General features: G+C 39.5%; 1 protein-coding gene across 5 annotated transcripts; it reads left to right on the top strand.

The window, feature by feature from the left end:
- The first annotated feature begins 5102 nt into the window (after positions 1 to 5102).
- Positions 5103 to 20996, top strand: LOC112145740 (6-phosphofructo-2-kinase/fructose-2,6-bisphosphatase 4). Of its 5 annotated transcripts, none has more exons than XM_024271154.2 (14): positions 5103 to 5731; positions 13676 to 13792; positions 13907 to 14003; positions 14083 to 14149; positions 14220 to 14294; positions 14366 to 14422; positions 14510 to 14631; positions 15256 to 15463; positions 15539 to 15685; positions 15759 to 15863; positions 16235 to 16364; positions 16930 to 16992; positions 17074 to 17138; positions 20231 to 20996. In XM_024271154.2, the coding sequence occupies exons 1-14, from the start codon at positions 5491 to 5493 to the stop codon at positions 20288 to 20290; spliced, it is 1554 nt and encodes a 517-aa protein (XP_024126922.2). In that variant the 5' UTR covers positions 5103 to 5490; the 3' UTR covers positions 20291 to 20996. The 5 variants fall into 5 exon arrangements, with proteins under 5 accessions (XP_024126922.2, XP_024126921.2, XP_024126924.1 ...); XM_024271153.2 differs by lacking the exon at positions 20231 to 20996 and adding an exon at positions 18812 to 19737 and having other exon boundaries at positions 5107 to 5731; XM_024271156.2 differs by lacking the exon at positions 5103 to 5731 and adding an exon at positions 11383 to 11769.
- Positions 20997 to 22698: the final 1702 nt, after the last annotated feature.

Below are 22698 nucleotides of genomic sequence, written 5' to 3'. Positions count from 1 at the left end.
GGCTTCCCTGCTGCTCTGTTTTATTGAAAACAAAGAAAGGTTCAAGTGTTTCTGAGTTTGACGGAAAACAGTGAAGTGTGTCACCACGAGACACACTTCACTGTATTGTGTGTATTTAGACATTGTGTTGATAACAGTACAAGTATCCTTAAAGTCCCACTCCAAACATATTTTGATCTATTTTAAAAACGTTCCCAGTTGTCTTTTAATTGTCTTTATGCTGTTTTTAGCTAAAATCATCGTTTTCTAGAGCATAGTTTCTGCAGAGCGGCAGGAGTTCAGTAGAAATTTACCTCTGAGTTGTGGGCGGGACCGTTGGCGCAGAGTAAGCCTGCCACTCATTTCCCATCATCCCTTTGTTTACACTCTCTCCAACACTCACAACCCAACACATTCTCAGTCATCACATATTGACCTTTGGCAAAGGACCCCTCCGTGTCATTTTTGACGTTTTGGGTGTCCCCAGCTCGTCGTTCTTTGATGTGCTGGCTGTTGGTAAAATCAAGGGTTTGCGACCTTTGGAACCCAGTACCGGAAGCGGACCGGTCTTCGGGATGCATGCAGTACCGGTACCATAACCCGGCACTGGTCCTCGAGATGTGTTTAATACTGGTACCCTAACCTGGCACTGTACGTGGTACCTGATGTGGAACCAGACCAGAACTGGTACCAGATGTGGCTCTGAGCGCAAATAAAAACACAAAAAACAACATTTTCATTAGAGTGGATGTTTAAAGGACCTATACCATGATTTTTGTAACCCTTGGGTTATCCTAGGTATGTTGGCATTGGAAGTGGGGTCATCTGGACCCCACGAGAACTTTCAATGGTTTTTGATTTTCACTGGTGTCCGTGGCAGACATGAAATCCTGTCCACCTTCAGCCACATTTGTCATGAGAGGGCTAATACGTCACTGTAAGGCTTGGGTCATCTGGTCCCCATAAGATAGCACAAGGGTAAACTATCTATATATATAATCATATTTTACCTTTGGGACACTAAAGAACAAATTATTTATGAAATATTTGTCATTTTTCTTTTTCTACCTGAAAGTAAGACATCTTTAAGGCATCGCCTTTTGCTCCTTGTGAGTGAAGGCCCATTTCATGACGTCATCCTATAGCCGCCTCAGCAGTGTCTCTGTGCTTCATCAACATTTTTTTGCAAAGATGGATGAACATGTTATGTATCGGCCTTTAGTAGCCCCGGCGTTCACAGACAGAATAGTGGGTTCATTTTGTGGCGAAATTCGGTCAAGAAATGCAAACACCAGATGAACATTTCAGGATTTATTAAAATGATGGGAACCTTGTATTATGTTCTGATTAACACTGGCTGTGAACGTTTCTGTTCTCTTTGAAGCTTCAATCTCTGTATCAAAAATCCTCTTTGTTTTCATGTGAAACATTTTCCTGGGGACATGCCCACATTTCCTTCTTTCAGTGTTCAAACCAGTTCTTTCTCCAGCCTTTTTATCTGATTGCACCATTCTCTGATACATTTAGGATCCACCTTAAATGTTGTGCAGATTCCTCAACAGGATCTTCTTTGGCGTATGCCACCGCATGAAGTTTAAACGCTAAACTGAATAAGCCTTTCATGACCATCGCTACACAAATAACACAACTGTGCACGAGTCGGAGAAGCTCACAAAGCTAGCTAATCATAGTTAGCTTTGTGGAGAAAGTGTGTGTTTGTGTTATCCTGGTGGAGCTGGCAGCGCAGACTCTTCCTGGAAGGAGCTCTTCTCAATTGTATATTTCAGAAGTCCCCAAACTTTTTCTTTTGAGGGCCACATAACTGTTTCCTTCTCTGATGTGGGGCTGGAGTCAGTTTGTGAGCTAACATAAAAAGTGTAACGATCACAGGGTGTGTTTAAACGTAAACATTTATGGTTTTCCAGAAAGCCACACATAGACAAATTTTAAATAATTAATTTCTGTAATCTTTACAAGAAAGATAATGTTTTAAATGTTTTAAACGTTTTAAAATTAAATCTATAATGAGACTATCTTCTCTTGTCAGTTCAGACTGCAGAAGGGTGGAGGTTACATTCGATTTGGGTCTCGATCGGCCAGATTGAGAAAAAAATAAATTATGCATTTCAGATAGTGTATGTGGGCCAAGAAAAATGTGAAGGTCGTAGTTTGGGGACCCCTGGTCGAAATCACCTTGTGGAAACATGTTCGGTTTTGTGGGAGGGGAGGGGCTGGTGCTCAGAGCATAAGTTTTGAGAGGATTTCTCAGAAATGCGTGAATGGATCAAAATAGCGCTTTGGGGTTCTTTATAGTGAGGAATGAACATTACAAAACACTTAAAAGCTCAAAAAGTTGATCTTTCATGGTGTAGGCCCTTTAATAAGTCAATTCCACGTAAAGTGTTGGGTTTGTTTTGCCTTTAACTAAATATGCTAGCATATGCATTTAGATTAGTGATCATAAAACTATCCGTCTGTTTTCTTACTGCAAGTTGGCTTAATTTAAAAGGACAATCTAATCTAAACCAGCAAATATTTGTGTCTGAGAAGCCCAGATGTCAAAAGATGACTTAAGTGAACCATTTTCAAGCCAGATTATTGAGAAGAAGCTCAGCCACACCAGCTGAAGGGTGAACACGCCATGCCTGAGGCTCAGAGAAAGGTGGACGTGCTGAGAGTCAACTGGGTGGAGCTGATCACTTTGGCCTTTCGGGAGGAATGTGTGTGGAGGGCCGGTGGGGATCTGTGACCTGTAAATGTGACTTGTCCTCTGAGTTTGTCTGAGTTGTCTGTGCTCCTCCCCCCTCTCTCTTTCTGTTTGGTTCTGCCCCCCTGCTGCGCCGAAATGCAATCTTTGATTGTGTGCTTGAGCATTTTACATCACAGATTTGTGATAACAGCAACACTTGGTGACAAGCTTTCGTCATTATCAGGGGGCTCTGGTGACAGAAAGACTACGTCTTCTGAAGAAGCCTGAAGCTCTCACAGACGGTCACCGGGACGCTTGTGTTATCTTGAGAAGGCCACCAGCATGTCTGTGTGATGTCATGACACCGTTCTGTGTTGCACATCATAGAAGGAGGGCAGAGATACTGCCGCCAAACTTTAGAGATCACTATGTACTGTTGGCACAACCAAAAAACAAGTTCTTCAAGCTTAACTGCACCGCGTGACTTTGATTTATTGTCTGTGTTTATACAGAACCCACAACTGCTTATATAATCATGTGTGCAGAGGGGGAGCGGTCGACCTCTGATTAGAAGATCGCTGGTTTGGTTCCCACCCTGTTCGCCCATGTGTCAGTGTCCACACATTGTTCCTGGTGGTTTTAGGTTGGCAACATTGTTTGGCAGCAGAGCCACCATCAAGGTGTGAATGTGTGTGAAAATGAGTGACTTTCCCTCTCCTACGATCTGTGGGGGATTGGGATCAGGGGTGTAGTTGTGTTCTGGTTTTCATGTTTACCTTCTGTTGTCTTCTTCATTCTCCCACCTGGTTCTCCTTCCTCTTAATGGGTCCACCTATGCTCGATTGTCAAGCCCTCCTATCTTAGTCTGCGTTCTCCTGCCACCCGCTTCTAGGTCGTCTTGTGAGCTTTACAAGTATCATGTGCCTTCTAGATTCTTTTGGAGCTGAAATAAACAAGGACTTGTTATTGAGACTTTTCTGTGTCCGGCGTTCGTGTCCACGTCCAGATCCTGACACCATCTTTTGATCTATTTTTTGTTATATGATTGTGCTGTTATCAGAAAACCTGTGTCGTTTTCTAGGAGTGTATTCAGACTGGAAAACTCTCTTGGTCTGGGCCCAGTATGCTTTATTTGGTCTGGACTGCATCCTGAACCTTCCGTTTGGTCTGTGTTCAGACTGGACTTTTCTGTTTTGAACCAAAGCTTCTAAATGAAACCAGTTTCAGAGTTTTTTAGTCATTGGCCAGGAATTACAGGGTTGGCGCAAAACAAAAAGAGAATAATCTACGCTTTGCACGGGATAGTTCACATATTCAAACTTTACATTTCACTGACCAGTTTGAATGTCTTTATCCACTTTATCTCCTTTGGTATGCGGAAAAGCGTTCTTCAAGACAGTTACTAAGGAGACGATGGCTAAGAAGGTGCACTGATAAGTGTTTATGATACATAGGTTGTCAAGAGAACAATAGGTATCACTTTAAAAGTTCTTTTAATGATCCAGAAATCATCTGACCAAATTTCAATGAGTTGTTGTGTCTAATTGTTGCTTCATGTTTGTCTGTGGCTTTTGGCTACGGTGGTCATTTTAATCCAGTTGTTCCACTTTGAGCACGGAGCCTATTCAGACTGAGGAAACTCAGAGCTCAGTCCAATTGGAAAGGAACCAAGATGACCTTGAAGAACAGGTCTGAGCAGCGTGGTACCTGCATCCCCTTATTTCCTCTCCGTCTTTCTTTCTTGCTTATATTTCATCCCCCACGGTTTTTTTTCTTCTTTCCTTTTCTTCCCCCCACACTTTTCCTCTCTCTTCCCTCTGTCAAAAAAAAGTAGCAAATACTCATGTATAAAACATAAAATGTAATAAATAAAAAATTATGATAAACAAAAGGGGTGTATACAAATACGCAGCCTTTTTTATTATAAGATCCATAACCCCAACGGTAAAAGTCAAATCTCAGCTCCTATCTGTTTGCTTAGCTGTTGGACAGGACAAGTTAGGGGGAAAAAAAATAAAAAATAAAAGGAAAATGGGTCTGAGAGCAGTTCCTGGTCCAGGACCAGGGTACGCTTTGGTGTATTCTGATTGAAAACTTGTTCCGGATTATCGGAGGAAACAAACTCTGGTTCGCTTTAAGCAAACCAAAAGTGTCCAATCTGACATAGTTTCTGCAAAGCAGCAGGAGCTCATCAGAAACTCGACTCTGAATTGTGGGCGCGACGGTTCACTAAAAAAAATAATTTTGGCTGTTCTTACTTTATTGAAGTGCATTTTGTTATTTCTATTTAAATACTTTAAATTTTCATGCATTTTTACAATGGTTGTGTAAATATTACTAAAAACATTCAATATTTTGCATTACTCAGCGCTTTAGGCAAGGGATTATGCAATGCCCTTTGGTAGAAAATGAAGAATATTTATCCCTCAGTGTGTCAATGTGGTTGACGCTTGACGCAAGGTAAATCTAAAGATTTTTTTTTTTTGAGTGTAAGCCTGTGCTCATTTCCCATCATCTTGTTATTTACACTCTCCCTCTAGCCCCTTAACATTACTGGTGCAACAAAAAAGGTGTGCAATATTGGGGTTATCCATACAGTTCTGAGCCAGATACCATTCGGATGAGGAAGACGTTCATGGATCTATAGTAGTCTGCAAGTGAATGCAAGTTTGTATGTAGCCTGTCGATTGTATTTTTTATTTTATTTATTTATTTTTTACAAACGAAACAGAAATACCCTGAAATTTTGAGCTTAATTTTATTTTCCTCCATCATCATAACATGTTACGAACACAATTTTCATCACAGTGGGTCGTGGATGGATGGGAGGGGGCAGAAGACAGGTACCCTGCCACCTCCATCTCTGTTCAAGCCCTCCTCTCGGTGTTAAGCTCTTTCTCCCCCCCTCTCTCTCTGACACGCGCGCGCTCACGCACGTAGGGGGTGTGTGCTGTGAGCATCTCTGCTGCTGGAATCACGTACACACACCGCCAGGCTCCATCCGACAGGCGCCCACGATGAGAGGCTGCTCCAGCCGAACCAAGCAGAACCAGGGCAAGGCGGGTAAGCGGGCGGCTTCCTGACACGTCTACGCGCGTTCGGGGCTCTGCGTTTGTTGCGTGGGGAGAGAAGGAGGCAGGTCGTGTGCAGCTTCTCGAAGACGTAAACAGGAGCAGCGCTGTCACCTTTCCCCTACATAGCAGCAGTCCTCTGGGTTTGGACCGAACTGCGTCTTTCGGCTGCGCGCGAGGACGCAGGCGAGGCTCGTCTGCGCTGCAGTCCAAAAATCGTGACTATTTCTAGAGCAAAAACATGTTAAAAAGCAACATTCGAGGAGGCGGGTTATTAGACTGTTATTGTTGTGATGATCCACGCGCGCGTCATTGGACACGCTGCAGGCGCTGCTGCGCGCGCTGGTGCCACCAGCGGAGCAGCTGCTGGGCCCAAACTTCGGGCCGATTCTCTGCTACAAACGGCAAATTCTGGTTTAGTGCGAGTGATGTTATGGTTCTATATTGGGAAGTGACTTGTCCAGGCTAAAGGCTGCTAGCTGCAATCAGAGCCTGGCAGCTGCAGCAGTAGCAGCAGGAGGAGGAGCTGAGCGCTGCTTCCTGTTCTTGCTCTGGTGTAAAGTATGTGAGACCCTCCATGCAGCCTCTCTCAGGCATCAGCCTCCACACATTCTCTGCCTCAGTGCTGGACTTGAATGTTACTGTCAAATGTCAAACATGCTCTTATGCCGTGCATCAGCTGAAAATCTAAAAATAGACTCTCTACATTTGTTTCTTTCCGTTTCCTGTTGGACCTGATGAACTTGACACATATTAAAACATCAGGGAGGGAGTTTGAGGGCAGGAGCTGCTTAATTAGAACATCTTCATTTAGACCCCGAGTCTCCACCGGGACTGACTCTGAGTCTAATTTGATCAACACACAGAGGATAAACAGGAGAACAGAACCTGAAAACCAGTGTTTCAAAAACATCTGGACAGTACGATTCTACTTAGATGCATAAGGCTTGTAAAAAGAATCTTGCCCTCATAAAGCTCATACTTTTCAATTTTTACTGACTGTGTTTGCTGACTGGTGTTCTTGAGTGCATTGTTCTGACTGGTAATGTTCACCCAAAGTTGGCCGTGTGAAATCCTCGGACATAAATTGATAAATGGACTTTAAATTCAAGAACCCAACAACATAATGTAATGTATTACACAATCATTAGTGTGTACGTTCTCAGTTGGATTATAATACCCATATTTTAAGAATAAATGACATTAAATCACATGTCAGGCATAAAACTATTAAATTTAGGGTGGCTGCACTTGACTGTCTGAAGGTGCCTGTCTTCTAATCACCCCTTTTTTCAGCACACTAGGTTGTTGTTACCATCATATTCTCTTATTATTATTTTTAAATCATGTTGCAATGCTTGCGAACCGCTTTAATTGAATTGTGCCTGGAGGGGCTATATGTTCCTTGTTCACGGTGTAACCTGCCTTTGCCCAGGAGTGGCCGTGTTAGGCTCCCACGGCACTGTGACCCCGAAAGGGAAAAGGCGGTTTTGAACAATTCTCTCTCTCTCTCTCTCTCTCTCTCTCTCTCTCTATATATATATATATATATATATATATATATATATTCCCTCAAAAAAATAATTTGAGGACACAAAGTAACCTTTTGTATGCACAAACTGGCATTTTGGTTGGCACAAAATATTATTTTGTTACCACAAATTAATATAATGTACTACAAATTTGTATTCTGTGCACACAAGTAGTATTTTGTGCACACAAATGTGTATTTTTTTTATTAATATTTGAGTATAATGCATTCCTACTACTAATTTGTGACCACCAAACACTAATTTGTGACCACAATGCTAAATATTGTCCGCCAAATGTTATTTTTTGCACAGAATTACTTATTTTTGTGCCCGAATTGTTACTTTGAGAAAAAGTTTATTTGTTTTAGGGGGGTGGGAGTGCACACAAATTAGTATTTTAGTAAATTTTAGTAAATCAATTTCTACTACTTATTTGTGACAACAATACTAAAATCAAATGTTAATTTGTGCCCTCAATTACTTATTTGTGTGCACAAATTGTTACTTTGAGGAGAAATGTTTTATTTATTTATTTTTGTGCGTTTTGTGCTCACAAATAAGTATTTTGTGGGCACAAATTAGTGTTTTAGTATAACTGATTTCTACTACTACTTTGTGTCCACAATGCTAAATAGTGGCTGCCAAAAGTTAATTTGAACACCCAAATCACTATTTTGGGTGCACAAATAGGAAATGTTAGGAAATTGTTTTCATTATTTTTTTGTTTTGCTTTTTATGTCATCTCTAGGGATCTGCATATTCTGCTGACTGTTAAGTTTTCCTAAAAGTCATTAGCACACTCACTCTGCAGGATAGAGTAAATGCTGTCACCTTGTGGACAAAGAGTGAAAATGTTGCTAAAGTCATCAAAACCCTGGTAAAAATAAAAAACTTCTTCAATTTACTGCAGTAGAAAAAAAGTATAACTTCATAAATGGTTATAGGAAGGGATGAGTTTCTTAAAAGACAGAAAAGAAAGTAATAAAAGAGATCTTCAAAAACAGCAAACTTCATGTAATTTCCGTCATCTTCAGAGTGAGTGGGGATTTGTTTCTCTTATCTTTTTACGAGACTTGTTAGTTCATACTCTGGTGTCAAAACACAGAAGGCTTTTAGGAGAAATGTGCTTAAAGGGTGCTTTTGAGTGACCTCTTAGGTGTCAGAAATGCCACAACTTTGCTTGCAGGTCATGTGCTTCATTTATAAAATTAAATAAATGCTTCAATTTAAAAAAAAAAGAAACTAAATCAAAGTGTCTGATTCTTAATGCAACCTCAAATTTATTCAACCCTTCAATGGAATGTGTCCGTAGTGTTTTTTAAACTGTTCAGCTTAGTTCTTATATGCTCACTTTCCTTACAGTTAAATGAGTTTTCCTGTTACTGTGACCCTTTTTGTAGCTTTCATGACTAACTTTGATGTCTATGTTCAGAACTTCAGAAATCTTTTTTTTTTTTTACTTAAGAACTACTTATAGTGTTTTTCTCTCTGTGTGTTGTCATATTTTAATCACCACATCAATTGCTAAAAAACTCTAGTTGCTTGAGATATTTGATAAACTTCCTTTTATGCACATCATCTTGCAAATCTGTGCTCCATTTTTGGGAATTATGTTCAGATGGTTAGATAACTAAGACCTGAGTGATCACTGGAATTTAGATGTTTTAAATAACATTATTATGTTAAGCATTTTAAGCTATCTAAATGTATTCTTGTATCCGGCAAACAAAGTTGCACATTTCATCCGTGGATTTAAATTCCATCTAGCTCTGATCATTTTTTTTTTTGCCAAATATTAGTTTGGCAATTGAATTCATACCTCAGAACCCTTATAAGTTCATATTTTTTCCAATCCTGGTTCTATTGTCCCATTAATTGATTCCTTTATTCTGATGCTTGTGCCCATTAGGTTTCTGCAAACTGAACTGAGGGTGTTAAGCAGCTAGTTAAGCATCTGGATTGAGAAACTTAGTCATCTTTAGAAAGTTGATGCTTCTCAATTGTGGTTTTTTTTTTACTTTAAACTCCATCCACAGAGAAATATGGATCCTTGAAGGTCAACTTTAACTTGATTTTGTTTAGAAAAGCTCTGGATCACTTAATCCTTGTTTTTGTGGATTTATTCAGTGGGTTTAGGAAACACCTCTTAAAGACAATTGCGTTTTTGATGTTTTTAACATGTTCATTTGTTTTTGTTTTGATGATGGAGGACATATATGAAGAAAATTAAGCTTAAAATTGTATTTTGGAGTATTTCTTTATTCAAATTGCTGTGAATGAGGAGCAGATGAAAAATGCTTTTGGAAAAAGCCTGTAGTTGTGATGTAGAAGCTAAACCGGCAAGCCACAACCCCCCAGCTTCACTTCATTATAACAAAAAAAATGTGTCTTAGCTCAAAACTGTACGCCAGATATGTCCAATATTGATCAGCATTTTTGTTGCACCATAATGTTAGTTTGGGGTTGTGAGGGGCTGTTAGTAAGCAGGAGAATCTGTAAACAGATGGCTGACGGGAAGTGGGGCGGGCTTACTGCACACCAACAGTCCTGCCCACAACCCAGAGTCAAATTTCTAAAGAACAACAACAAGCTCTGCAGAAACTGTGCCCTAGATTTTGGCTAAAAATCAGTCAATCAGTCTAAAAGTCAGGCTGTGAAAGCACATTCCTTTCCTTTATTCTTCAAGACATCATTCTCTCATTTCATGATAATAGTAGAATCCAAACAAGTTGCTCAGGAATATGGTCCCACCATCACCATGCTTTCACCTGCAGCATCCATTTTTCACAAATACCTGAGAACAGATCTCTGAAACTCACTTGATTTTAAGATGCTGTGTAAGCTTGTTTGAGAGGAGCGTTTCATGTTTCTTGCCTAAAAACGGCTTGGATAAGGTTCACTACGAACGGCCTAGTAACAAGAGGCCAGTTCAGCGACATTCTTCTTGTTCTTAGGCATCTAGAGATTCTAGCTGCCTTGACAAATGGGTGGAACATGTTTCACTATGAGAATTTCACTATGTGGAGGTTTTGCTTTAACAGTATGTGTCCGATGGACTAAGATGCTGTGGAATACATGCTGATTCAGTGAAAAGCAAATATCAGGAGTTCCACGTGATATTTTTTTTGACTTTTTGATATCACTTCTTATCAAGGGACTAGATAATGGCCTTCTAGGAGTAGTCTCTGAAGTTACGCAATCCTGCACACTAGAGTAGTTTGGATTGTTGCTTAACTGTCTTTCATCAGTCATTTTGTGTGTCTGTTGGTTTTGTGCTGATTTCATAACATTTCTGACATTTTTTTGTGTTCATAATAGTTATTGGGAAAGTTGCAAATATGGTCACTACTGGTCATTAACCGCTTTAGATCTTTTATCTAATAGGTTGTCTGTTTGTTACTGCTGGCTGTAAACCAAATTACACTCTAAGGGTAATTAAGAGGTTTTGAACTTTGAACCCTTGGCTCACCTGTTCTCCCAGGTAGCTTCCTGAAGAGATCTCAGTCAATATTTGAATGAAGGTTTCCCGCATATGTAAGAACAATGCTAAGAATATGAAATATACAACTAAACTGCTGTGAGTGAGGATTTTCACTGCCATGGAATACCATTCTCTTGACACCATATTTATTTTCATTTTAAATCCTGTTTATGTGTGGTTTATATCCCCTTTACATTTTTTACAGTATGGCTAAGCACTCACTTAGTAGGCATACATTTTATGGGAAAAAAGATTTAACAGAAAACCACTTAGAGACAAAATGATTCATAAATAAATGTTTCATAAATACTTCTAATTTAAGGCACCATGGGAATTTTTTTTACATATATAAAAAAATGGCCAAAAAAAGAACAAAAATACAGCTTAGAAACTCTGTTAATATAATGTAAAATGAAGGCATATCCTCCAAATCCAACATCTCAGAGCAAAAACTCGTATCGAATTACTCGTTAGACTGGATTACGTATCATTTTATGGCTACGGCAACCCGCAAGGGACAAATAATCTCAAAATTGGTAAACGAAAGAGTCTGTGGTTTGAAATAACTGTGTCAGAATTTTTTTCTATTTTTTACATAATAAATGTCGTTTAGTTATTAAAATTAAATGACATTAGCTCCACTTCAACGAACGTTAAGATAAAGACAGAGATACACTGACATAAATGTACCACAGGCTAGAAGACTGCCAAAAACTAGACTGATAAGCCGAAAACACGTGACTAAAAAAAAAAGCTGAGAGCGCGCGAGCGCTACCGCCTGGTCTAGTGTGCACGTGAACGGGGCCGCGAGGATGAAACACCGGTCACCTTCAGAGCAGCATCACGGGAAACATCCCCGCGTCGGTGACTGCGGAGCGGCCGCCTCCAGCACAGCGCAGGACGGAATGGAGGACAGAACCCCCACAACTCCGCGCGAACTCACCCAGAACCCGCTAAAGAAAATATGGATGCCGTATAAAAACGGGCTTCCCGAAAAACACATTTCTCAAAGAAAGGGTTCGTATATAGACATTGTTTGTTTGTTTGGCTTTAAGCAAATTTGGAGACATTTCCGGCTCATTTGTTGACATATGTTAGCCTTAAATTATAAATGCGTAGTAACACGGAGGTTGTTATGCTAGCAGCCGTGCCGGTTGGAAGCGCGCGGCGGTCCGGCTGGTTCTGCTGCAGCCGTCTGGCGGTTATGTAAGGAGGAGTACGGCGTTCATTGGGGATGAATGTCTGCTCTCCTCGTAGCAGACTGTCGCTGTCAATTTGTGTTAATTTGAGCACCGACCTTTACAAGATCAATTGTATTTCTGCTTTTAAATATATATTTACAAAAGCAATAATTTAAAAGCAAAATGGGTGAGTATCTGACGATTAGTGTTGTATATCAAAAGTAAAGCTTAAAATGTTAGATAATTGTCTTTTTAGCGCCTTAGGACGTCGTGGTTTGGGGTTGAACTATGAACGCTTCGGTCTGAGTTTTTCTGCAACTCCTGTTAACGATTTGCTTTCTTCCTCTTTCTTGAAAAAAAGCAACGTTTCATAAACAGCTTTAAATCCCTTTAATCGGACAATAAATCCTCTTAAAGCCCCTTACTGAAGGATAGCTTTAAAGGAAGCCTAATGAGACAGCTATAACTATAACTATTGTTATTTAAAATAAAAAATGAAAGTATGTCAAAACGGACCTGAATTCTTCCATGCAATTAGGAAATATCTAGGTGATGAATCAATGAGTTGATTTATATTTCTACAATCCAACCAGATCGATCTGTTTGAAGCAAGTTATTAATCAAATAGACCATTATAAAATCGTTTTAAATGGAAATTGATAAACGATATTGGGAAGTACCATTTGGACTGAGGCATGGTAGGCTTATTTTAATGACTATTTGCTGGTAATTTTCTAAATACGTGTGGCCAGTGATCAAAAATTTTCTTGGCTGCACAGAACCAGAGGAAGAGTTAAGGTTTAGGTAAATATTGCAGTCAACCCAGCAGTAGCTGTGTTTCCGTGACATATGTGCAAAACTTGCATCAAAATTCCAACATTTCCGAATTACACTGTTTCCATTAAATCATAATTATGCAAACTAACTTGGCAAACCCTTGACGATGGATGTGAACAAGACCTTGATTTACATTACATTTAAATTCCTACCACGGCACTAGTGCTCATCATCATCTATCAAAGGAGATGTCAGCGTCCTATTCTGGTCATGGAACGATAAGCTACGTGGGAGCGGCTACAGATAAAGCGATTCTGGGATGTCGTGGTTGGTGATTTTACAATTCCACATCAAGTTTTGATGAGCTGTGTGATGCTGTGGGACCTCTTGTGGTACCCGCTGTGCAGCACCGAAGGCACTAAGCATGAAGGTGACTCGTTTAATTATGCAAAATAAGTCAATTTCGAAATGCCTCTAAAACCACCTTCTTCAAGCGAAAAAACTGTTTTTTATATTGTCGTTTTTCCATCAGACAAATTTATTATTGCAAATTCAATATGCGAAAGTTCAGCAATAGTCGCACGTATTTAGAAAATTACATAAAAATAGTCACTTTATTATTTTGATGTGGCAAAACAACAGTGGGCTGAACTTTATAAAACTAAAATATGAATGGATTTGTCATTAATTTGTTGTTTGTACACATATTTAATCTACATTTGATTATGTTGCAAGAACTAGAAGGAATCTGGAAAACTTCAACTGAACTGTTTAGTACAGGTATCTATCTCTGAGTCTCACGGGTTGAATTTTTCCTGGATTGATTTTAGGTCAGTGAATCGGATCAATCAAAATGAACCCAAATGAATCGTATCTTCAACCACTAACTATGACATGAATTGAACCGTTGTTAAAGTGAATCATTTCACCTCTAGTGATCATTTCTTGTCTCTCTTCTGTTCCAGTATGCATGACCAACTGTCCTACCCTGATTGTAACGGTGGGCCTTCCTGCCAGAGGAAAGACGTACATCTCCAAAAAGCTGACTCGCTACCTGAACTGGATTGGCGTTCCCACCAGAGGTCAGTCGGTTTACACACTAACAGATCAGTAAACTGTCACTTCCATGTATCCCATGAGTGTCACGTTAAGGTTTGCTGAATATGTTTTATTTTCCATACACCTTTGTCCAATAGAGTTCAACGTGGGGCAGTACAGACGAGACTTTGTGAAGATCTACAAATCTTTTGAGTTTTTTCGCCCGGACAACGAGGAGGGTTTAAAGATCAGGCAGTATGTGTGGACTTTTAGTGACCTGACAGTTCTGCTTTCTTATCAGCCATATGATAGTTATGATCGGGTTTCTGTGCAGGCAGTGTGCGTCAGCGGCACTGAACGACGTGCGGCAGTACCTCACAGAGGACGGAGGCCAAGTTGCAGTGAGTTTAGATGCTTTGTAAGCTGCAGAGATCACGCTAGCATGCCGTTACACTTTTCTATGCTCAACAGGTTTTTGATGCGACAAACACCACCAGGGAGAGAAGAGAAACGATCGTTCAGTTTGCTGAACAGAATGGCTTTAAGGTGACTTGTTGACTCAGGGCGGATGTTTTCTTCTTTTCCCATGGCGTTACTGACTGTCTTGTTCTGCATAGGTGTTTTTTGTGGAGTCTGTGTGTGAAGACCCAGACGTCATTCAGGAAAACATTGTGGTGGGTGTTGGTTTGATTGTTTTACTCTCAGGACAGATTTAAGATATAAATTGTATTTCCTCACTCGTCTCTTCTTGTTTTGTTTAGCAAGTGAAGCTGTGCAGCCCGGACTACACAAACTGTAACACAGACGAGGCCGTGGAGGATTTTATGCAGAGGATCAAGTGTTATGAAAACTCCTATGAAACGCTAGATGAAGTTCTGGACAGGTGAGATCTAAAAAAACAGCTTTGGAATGTAATTTTCTTTGTTTGCAGAAATATTGAGTTTTTACTTTGACATCCAACATGTATCGTTCTACTGTTGCATTGTTTACATTTTTAGATTTAAAAGCTCACTACAATCATCTTTTGTTCTATTCTAAAAGTGTTCCCAGTGTTTTTGTAATTATGATGATGTCGTTTTTAGCCAAAATGAAAAAAAAACTGTTGTTTTCTAGAACATAGCTTCTGCAGATTGGCAATAGTTCATTAGACATTTGCTACTGAGTTGGGGTCGGGACTGTTAATGTAAAGCAACACCACCCCCTTTCCCATCACCCAAAACTGAGCGCTCTGTTTACTTGCTCTTCCACATGTAAGAGCATGGAGAAGATCTATCTTTAGCAGTGCAACAAAAATGCCGAGTCATTTTGGTGCTATTTTTCAAGCTGAATTTTTTTTCATCTGCTGCTGATTCGCAAAATTTGAATAAAGAAATACTCAAAAATGCGATTTTAAGCTTAAATGTATTTTTATATGTCTGCCATCATCAGAAAAATACCACAAGAACATGTTAAAAAAACAGAATTTTCTTCGGAGTGGGTTTTTAACGTGGTCTAAATTTCCTTCCAGGGATCTCTCCTACATTAAAATCATAGACGTAGGTCAGCGGTATCTGGTCAACAGAGTGCTGGACCACATCCAGAGCCGGATCGTGTACTACCTCATGAACATCCACATCACGCCCCGCTCCATCTACCTGTGTCGCCATGGAGAGAGCGAGCTCAACGTCAAGGGTCGAATCGGCGGAGATTCTGGCCTCACTGCACGGGGAAAACAGGTGAAGCAAAATCAAACTGCTTTTCTGTTTTTGGCAGCTGACTGGAAGAGACTAACATCGTTCTCTTGTCTGCAGTTTGCAAAGAAGTTGGGTCAGTTCATCCAGACTCAGAGCATTGTGGACCTGAAGGTGTGGACCAGTCAGATGAAGAGGACCATCCAGACAGCGGAGGCTCTCGGCGTTCCTTATGAACAGTGGAAAGCACTCAATGAGATCGATGCTGTAAGCACGACCCCGCTGACCTCTCTGCTGCTGTGTTTGTGGGGTTTGACCTGTTTGTTTGGTGACATTTCAGGGCGTTTGTGAGGAGATGATGTATGAGGAGATCCAGGAGGGTTACCCTCTGGAGTTCGCCCTGAGGGATCAAGACAAGTATCGCTATCGCTACCCGAAAGGAGAGGTCAGCTGACAACCTTTCTGTGATATTTATTCTTGGATGTTTGCCTCAGATCTTCAAGAGTGTTCATGTTGGAAACATGTTATTGTGGACGGTGAGTCAGGCTTATCATTTGGAATTTCAGGTCAGCTGTGATGATGATGATCTGTTTTCTCAGGCTGAGAATCCAAAAATAGTCCAGATGGTTGCTAAGGAGGCTCAGAAGGGACAATCAGCTTTTCAGACAGAATTTTAGCAGAAGGAGATGACAGTAAACAGACATTTTCCTCATCAGACAGAGCAGATCTTTATTCATTGGGGGGTTTATCATAAAAATGTGTAAGCTTATGCATATTTTTAAGAGTTTGTTCTTCATCTGTTCTTGTCTCCCTTAGTCCTACGAGGATCTGGTGCAGCGGTTGGAGCCGGTCATCATGGAGCTGGAGAGGCAGGAGAACGTGCTGGTCATCTGCCACCAGGCCGTCATGCGCTGTCTGTTAGCTTACTTTTTGGACAAAACAGCTGGTAGGTCACTGAGGTGGACTTCATCACACGTGTATGAGGCTAAAGTTTCTCTTTATGTGTTAATAAAAGGATCATATGAATTGCTCTGTACCTTGTACAAGCAGATAAAGAACCTCCTGATTACTTGCTAAATCATTTCTGATCAAGAGAGCAATTTAAGTTATTGAAAATATAAAAAAAAAGTCACAAATGTCTTTTTGATTACCGGTAGTTAAGACTTTTTGTCAGAATGTCACAGAAATAACTTTATCAAAGTGAATGCATCTTTGTTTATTACCTTTAATGATAAGTAAAGCTTAAAAAAATAATTTAAGTTTAAGTTCTATTTCTTCTAACAATCATGAATAGGATTTTTTGTGTCCTAGAAAGTGTGTTTCTTAATGAATCTTACAAGAAATAAATGATAACAAATCTAAAGTGAGGTTTACGATAATTTCATGGGTGGAACTGCTCTAAAGAATAATCAGATTTGGAGCTGGAACACGAGGGATTCAATACATTAATACATGTTTGGGTGGAAATAGAGCACAGGGTTTGACGATGATCCATCCATTTGTGTTTTCAGAGGAGCTGCCGTACCTGAAGTGCCCTCTGCACACCGTGCTGAAGCTGACGCCTGTGGCCTACGGTGAGACCTCAGCCTCCGTGCTCGGAAATGATCGTGTCTTTGTTTGCGAACATGACGTTAATGTTGCAAACATCTTTACAGGTTGTAAAGTGGAGTCCATCAGCCTGAACGTGGACGCTGTCAACACGCACAGAGAAAAACCTGAGGTGGGTAGAAAACGCAGATGAAACCTGACTGACTGATACTGACGGTTTCAGGTGCTGGCTGTGAAAGTGAAGTTTCTCATTTCCCAGCATCCTCAGCAGCATGTCCTCAAAGCCTGTTTGACTGCAGATTTTTTCTGCATTAAATGGAATGTTTCTGACTGCGACTCACAGAACAAACAGAAATAAAGACTCAAATGGAAATGAGGAAATACAGCTTTACAAATGTTATTTGTTTTGTTTGAGCAATTGTATTTATATTCTGTTATTTTTAAGTTAGAGGCACAACATTTAGCATTGTGTTCCCCCATGTTCTAAAAATAATCCACGATTTGTGAAATCTGCTAAATAGAGTTAAAAATGTTTTAAAGCTGTAAAACCCCTCACTTCATACACTTTTCTGAGACAGACATTAACATTTTCACACTTTTCTCTCTTGTTTAAACTCTCAAAGTTCACAGCAAAATAAGTCCAGTTTTATTGAATGAAATCCAAAATCTGCCCATGATTAAAGATTTATGTGGATTTTGAGAGCTTTCTGCATTTATACAGGAAACATGGCAAAGAGGAGATTGATTAACTAGGTTGAGATCCAATCAGGATGCAGAACACAATGCAATGTTTAACAAAAATAAGCACGCAAAAACCTGAAACAGAGAGACTGAGAAAGATGAGCTACAATATAGTGATGAAACATCATTCACTTTTTGCACTTTTTGCAATTTAGATTTTTTCTTTTTAACACTGCACTCTGTTTTGCATCCTGATTGGCTGTAGACCTTATCAATCAATCTTCTCTGTGTTGTGGCTGCAGCACATAACAAGTTCAGTTTGCCAAATTCTACATAAATCTTAGATTGTGAGCAGAGTTTTGTTTTCATTCAGTTATACTGGAGTTATTTTTCTACAAAGATTTCAACTTCGAGAGCTTAAAATGTCTGTCTGAGAAAAGTGTGTAGTGAGGAGTTTCAGAGCTTTTAAACATCTGTAATCGTACTTTGCAGATTTCACCAATGCCAGATTGTTTTTAGAATGTAACCTCTTCAACAAACAAGGGAACACTGTATTGTCTGTACTTTTGGCCCAAACCTACACTGGTCCGCCTGCGGTGTATCTCTGTCGTCTCCGGTCCGTTCCCCCTGCCTCATGGAGGAGTGGTTTATCCTACCACTCCCGTGTCGAGCAGCTCGTCTCGCTCTCCTCGCTCATTCAATATTTAGGCAATCCGGCCCCATGTCCTGTCCTCCTTACAGAGACCTTGTTTGTGTTTCAAATGATGTTATATTTTTGTACTACCAAGATTACACCATCGTCGTCTGGGGCGAATTTGATGCCGGTGTTATGTGCAGTGTTATTGTGCTTTACTGCGTTTTATTTTGAAAGCTCAACTGAAGTTTTTATAGTTAAGCCTGGACCTGTTTCTGGTTGTCTGTTTTTTAAAGAACTTCTGTGTGAAGTTTGCGTTGCTGTCAGAAGCAGACATAACGGAATCGATGTGAACATTCTGATTGATAAATGAATGCTGTGTTATCGCAAAGGAGACACACTGCAGACAGACCAGTGGAACTCAGCCTTTATTGCTAACATCCCTATGAAATGCTATAAAAGAAGCCTGTGTGGAGAACTGCATGTCTGTTGTGTTTTGATTGCTCCTCTTTGTGTTTTCCAACAAACAGAACGTAGATGTGACTCGGATGTCAGAGGAGGCTTTGATTACTGTGCCAGCTCACCATTGAGGCAGCTGGCCCTCCTCAGCACTCACTCCCCCCCACCCAACCCTGACCCCTTCCCCTTTTAATATTCAATACGCACAATGATTCTCTTCAGACCTTTCAAACACGTGGATGTCGATTGTCTTCTTCTTTTTTGTTTTAAAGCTCTATTTGAAGACACATTGGTGATGGTACTTAACTGGAATCCAGTTTGTAATTTTTCCACAAAAACAAAAAACAATCCTGTCACGGATCTTGTTGTGCACATTTTTGCAGAGTGAATAAAAGAAAAAAGCCCACACACAACTGTGAAGCAATGAAGCTCAGGCACTTTTTCCTTTGATCACACTTGATTTTTTGAGTAAAAAAAAAAAATGTTCGTTTCATTTCTTCTTTAATTTTGGATGGTCAGGAAACTCTGTGTTAAGTTATTATAGTCTTTTGAATGAATTGATCTTATAAATGCGCACAATTTTTTCTAAAAACAAGCTTTGAGATAATCTGCGTGAGCTGCAAAGCAGTTTCATTTACAGACAGGCACATCTTTGGACAGCACAGTGCTGCAAAAATGGAAGCACCCCTTCAATGCCTTTAAGTGCCTTATAGTGGCTGATTTTTGTGTATCCTGACTGTCATAAGCCAAATCTTTCCTTTAGAATTTTTTTTTTAATAGGTGGAGGATAAAAACATTTCTAAGCACATTTTAGGAAATAAATTGCATAATTAATTGAGAAAAACACTGGTTTCGTCTGTTTTCTGTTTTGCACATGAACACATTTTGTTTAGCTTCTTGAAAAGTGTAAAATCCTCCATTTATGTTATCAAACACTGATCATTTCAGATTATCTTTCTGTTGACTGTCTCTAAAATAAACTCAACCATTCCACAAATCCTTGCCAATCTTTTTTTTGGTTTTGTGTATTTTCTTTTACATGATATTAGGCATCAAAGATGCTTCACTCCTCAGGGAAATCTCTGATCTAACTGAACATCTGAACAATCCCAGGATCACGTGAGGCGGCAGTCTCGGTTATTTCCTGTTCATGCATTCTGAGTTGAATGAGAGTGCTGCCATTCATCAGTCTGAACAAAATGCCTTGTGTGTCCGGGACACTTCCAGCCTCCTCGGAGCAGAAGGCCTTATAATATTTATGCTTCCTGTAACCTCGAAACTCAGAGGTCAAAACATTAACTCACTCGTCAGTTTTTAAGCTCATTAAATCAGAATTATCTCTGCACTGAAAGGCTCGTTCATGTCAAACAAAGCACGTCGAGATGATTCTGTACCTACGAGAGCTCTCTCTGATTTAAAGTAACTGAACCCAGCTGCAAGGCTTTGTGGACGCACGCCGCCGAGCACTGACAGCTGCGCTTTCCTTCCAGAATGTAAATGTGCACCGCTCAGCTGCAGATGCCCTGCAGACCGTCCCTCCTCACCTCTGATGCCTGCGGGGAGCCCGCTGCCTCTCCTCTCCTGATGCCGGCGGACGCCTCACCATTCCAGGCCTCCGCCGCTCCGGTCGCCCCGGTGACCGTGCGGGCGATGTGCCTCCTCTTCCACCGCATCCCGTCGTGTGACCTTTTGTCTTTTCATCGGGGAGCTCGAGCAAAGTGCTGATGCTCAGCAAATCTGCATCCCAATATTTAGGATTCACACTGTTATGTTACAGTGAGAGCTCAGCAGACTCCTGCCTGTTACTGTGTTCACTGTGGTTGTTGTGTGTTGACTTTGTGCAGCATTAGCATCAACGCTGAAGGTTACGGTCATCAGCTTTTTTTTAGGTGTTTAACAGTTGTGATACTTCTGCTGCATGGTTGACTTCATAGTACAAACCTTTCATGTGAAAGTGTCCTCTGTGATCATGTGCAATTAGTAGGTTTTAAATCTACCCAGAAAAAATCTGTAAGTGAGAATGAATGAATGAATGGATGTGAGCATCATTAACAGTGATGTTTCTCCTGTTAATAACGGTTGCTGTTATGCAGAAATCTGTAACCAACAAACCCAAACACCTATGAAGGATATTTTACTACACAGATTGTTGGATGCAGAAAAATATTGCCTCAAATTTATGTTGACGTGGATTTTGACGTGAAAATGTGTGTTAAAGCTCTGCTATAATAAAGATATCGTTTTATAAACCTGTCATTTTTCTTAATGATTTTTCTGTAAGAAATTAGATTTGCAACTGTTATTTCTAATGTTAGAAATTAATTTTCTGAGAGATTTGAATTCTGGGTCCAAACAATTCCTGTTAAGAATCAAAGCTTTTGTGTTGAAAAAGCAAATAATAAAGAGAAATGTTTATTGAACTTCAGAAAAAACGCGAAACTCTCTTAATATTCAACATTGTCTGTTGTTTTTAGTATTCAAACAAAAAAAAAAATACTTTTTTTACTTAAGTGACAATTTTTTATCATGTTGATTTTTTGTTTATAAGTGAATGCATTTCTATAAATTTTTAATTTACTTGGAAATAAAAAAATGCATTTGGAATTTATTAACATAATCTTTTATGTCATCAATCCAATTTTATCTTGTTTAAGATGCGATAAAAAAAAAACAAAAGGTAGGTATACTTACTCTTAATTCAATGAATCTTAAACTTAGTAGTGGAAATTAGTACTAGGGATGTAAATTGGCAATACGATATGTATCCTGATGAATGTCGATAATATACGTATCACAATCAATTTTTGACTTTTTTTTTAAGAGTATGACTTAAAAAAACCTCTACCTGAATATTAATATGTGTATCATTCTAATAAAATGCTAAAATCTATTTTAATTAACGATCACAACATTTTAAGCACTGCAGCTGTATACTGATACTGGCAGCAACACAGCACAGAGTTGTCAAAACTAAGTAATACATGTCTTATAGCAACAAAAACCACAAGGTTGACTGAATATTTTACCACAAGTTGTTTCTCGCAAGATCGTATTGTTTTGGTTGTGTTGTAGAGCAACACAGAGTCTCAGTGTGCTGTGCTGCTAACCAGCGGTTAGGCGTTGAGGTGCTAAACAAAAGTAAGACGCTGAAGGATGCTTATAAATAACTAAATATTGTCTTGTCAGCAAATACCGACACATTAAATTATTTAATTTTTTAATTAATTTAAATTAATCAAATTTAATGTAATGTTTTTTTTATGTATTTTAAATTATAAATTAAATCGACGCAAGTATCATCAAACGAAATATGGCGACAGATCCTTTCCCCCTACACCTCTTGTTAGTACCGTTGCTTGCTTCACAACCAGAAGGTTCAAATTCCAGCTATGAATGGGTTCTCCAGGTGAAGCAGCTTCCTCCCACAGTCCAAAAACATGCTTCATGGGCTGATTTGTGATTGGATCGGTGACCTTTCCAGGACAAACCCCATTTCTGCCCTAAAGTAGCTGGATAGGCCCAAGCAACCCCAGTGAAAAAAAAAAAAAAAATCAAACCTGCATTTCATAACAGATGGTCTTCTATTTCTGGTCCATTAAATGAGTTTCAGACTAATGTGTGACTGAAAATATTTTCTTTGTTCTGTTTGATGTATCCTGCTTTTCTTTACAGATCAGGACTCTCACTTTTCCCTCATTTTCTGCTTTTCTTCGTTTTTTTAATTCAAACTTTTTGCTACATTTGGGAACAATCAACATTCAAAATTATTGTTTTCGTGACCATACTTACGATTAACATCTTTCTAAAAACTCCAAGGAATCTTGAAAAGAATATTATTTAAACAAGTAAACAATGAAGTGATCTAATTCTTTCATCTTAATAAAAAAAGTGCTTTTGGATTGTGTTCTAAAGAGGAAAAAAAACTCAGCTGTTCTTACAAATAGAACAGATGAACGGC

This window comes from Oryzias melastigma, linkage group LG5 (assembly GCF_002922805.2).
Source record: "Oryzias melastigma strain HK-1 linkage group LG5, ASM292280v2, whole genome shotgun sequence".
In the NCBI taxonomy this organism is placed as follows: Eukaryota; Metazoa; Chordata; class Actinopteri; order Beloniformes; family Adrianichthyidae; genus Oryzias; species Oryzias melastigma.
Note: the sequence above shows the minus strand (reverse complement) of the source record. Positions and strands in the feature narration are given on the sequence as shown.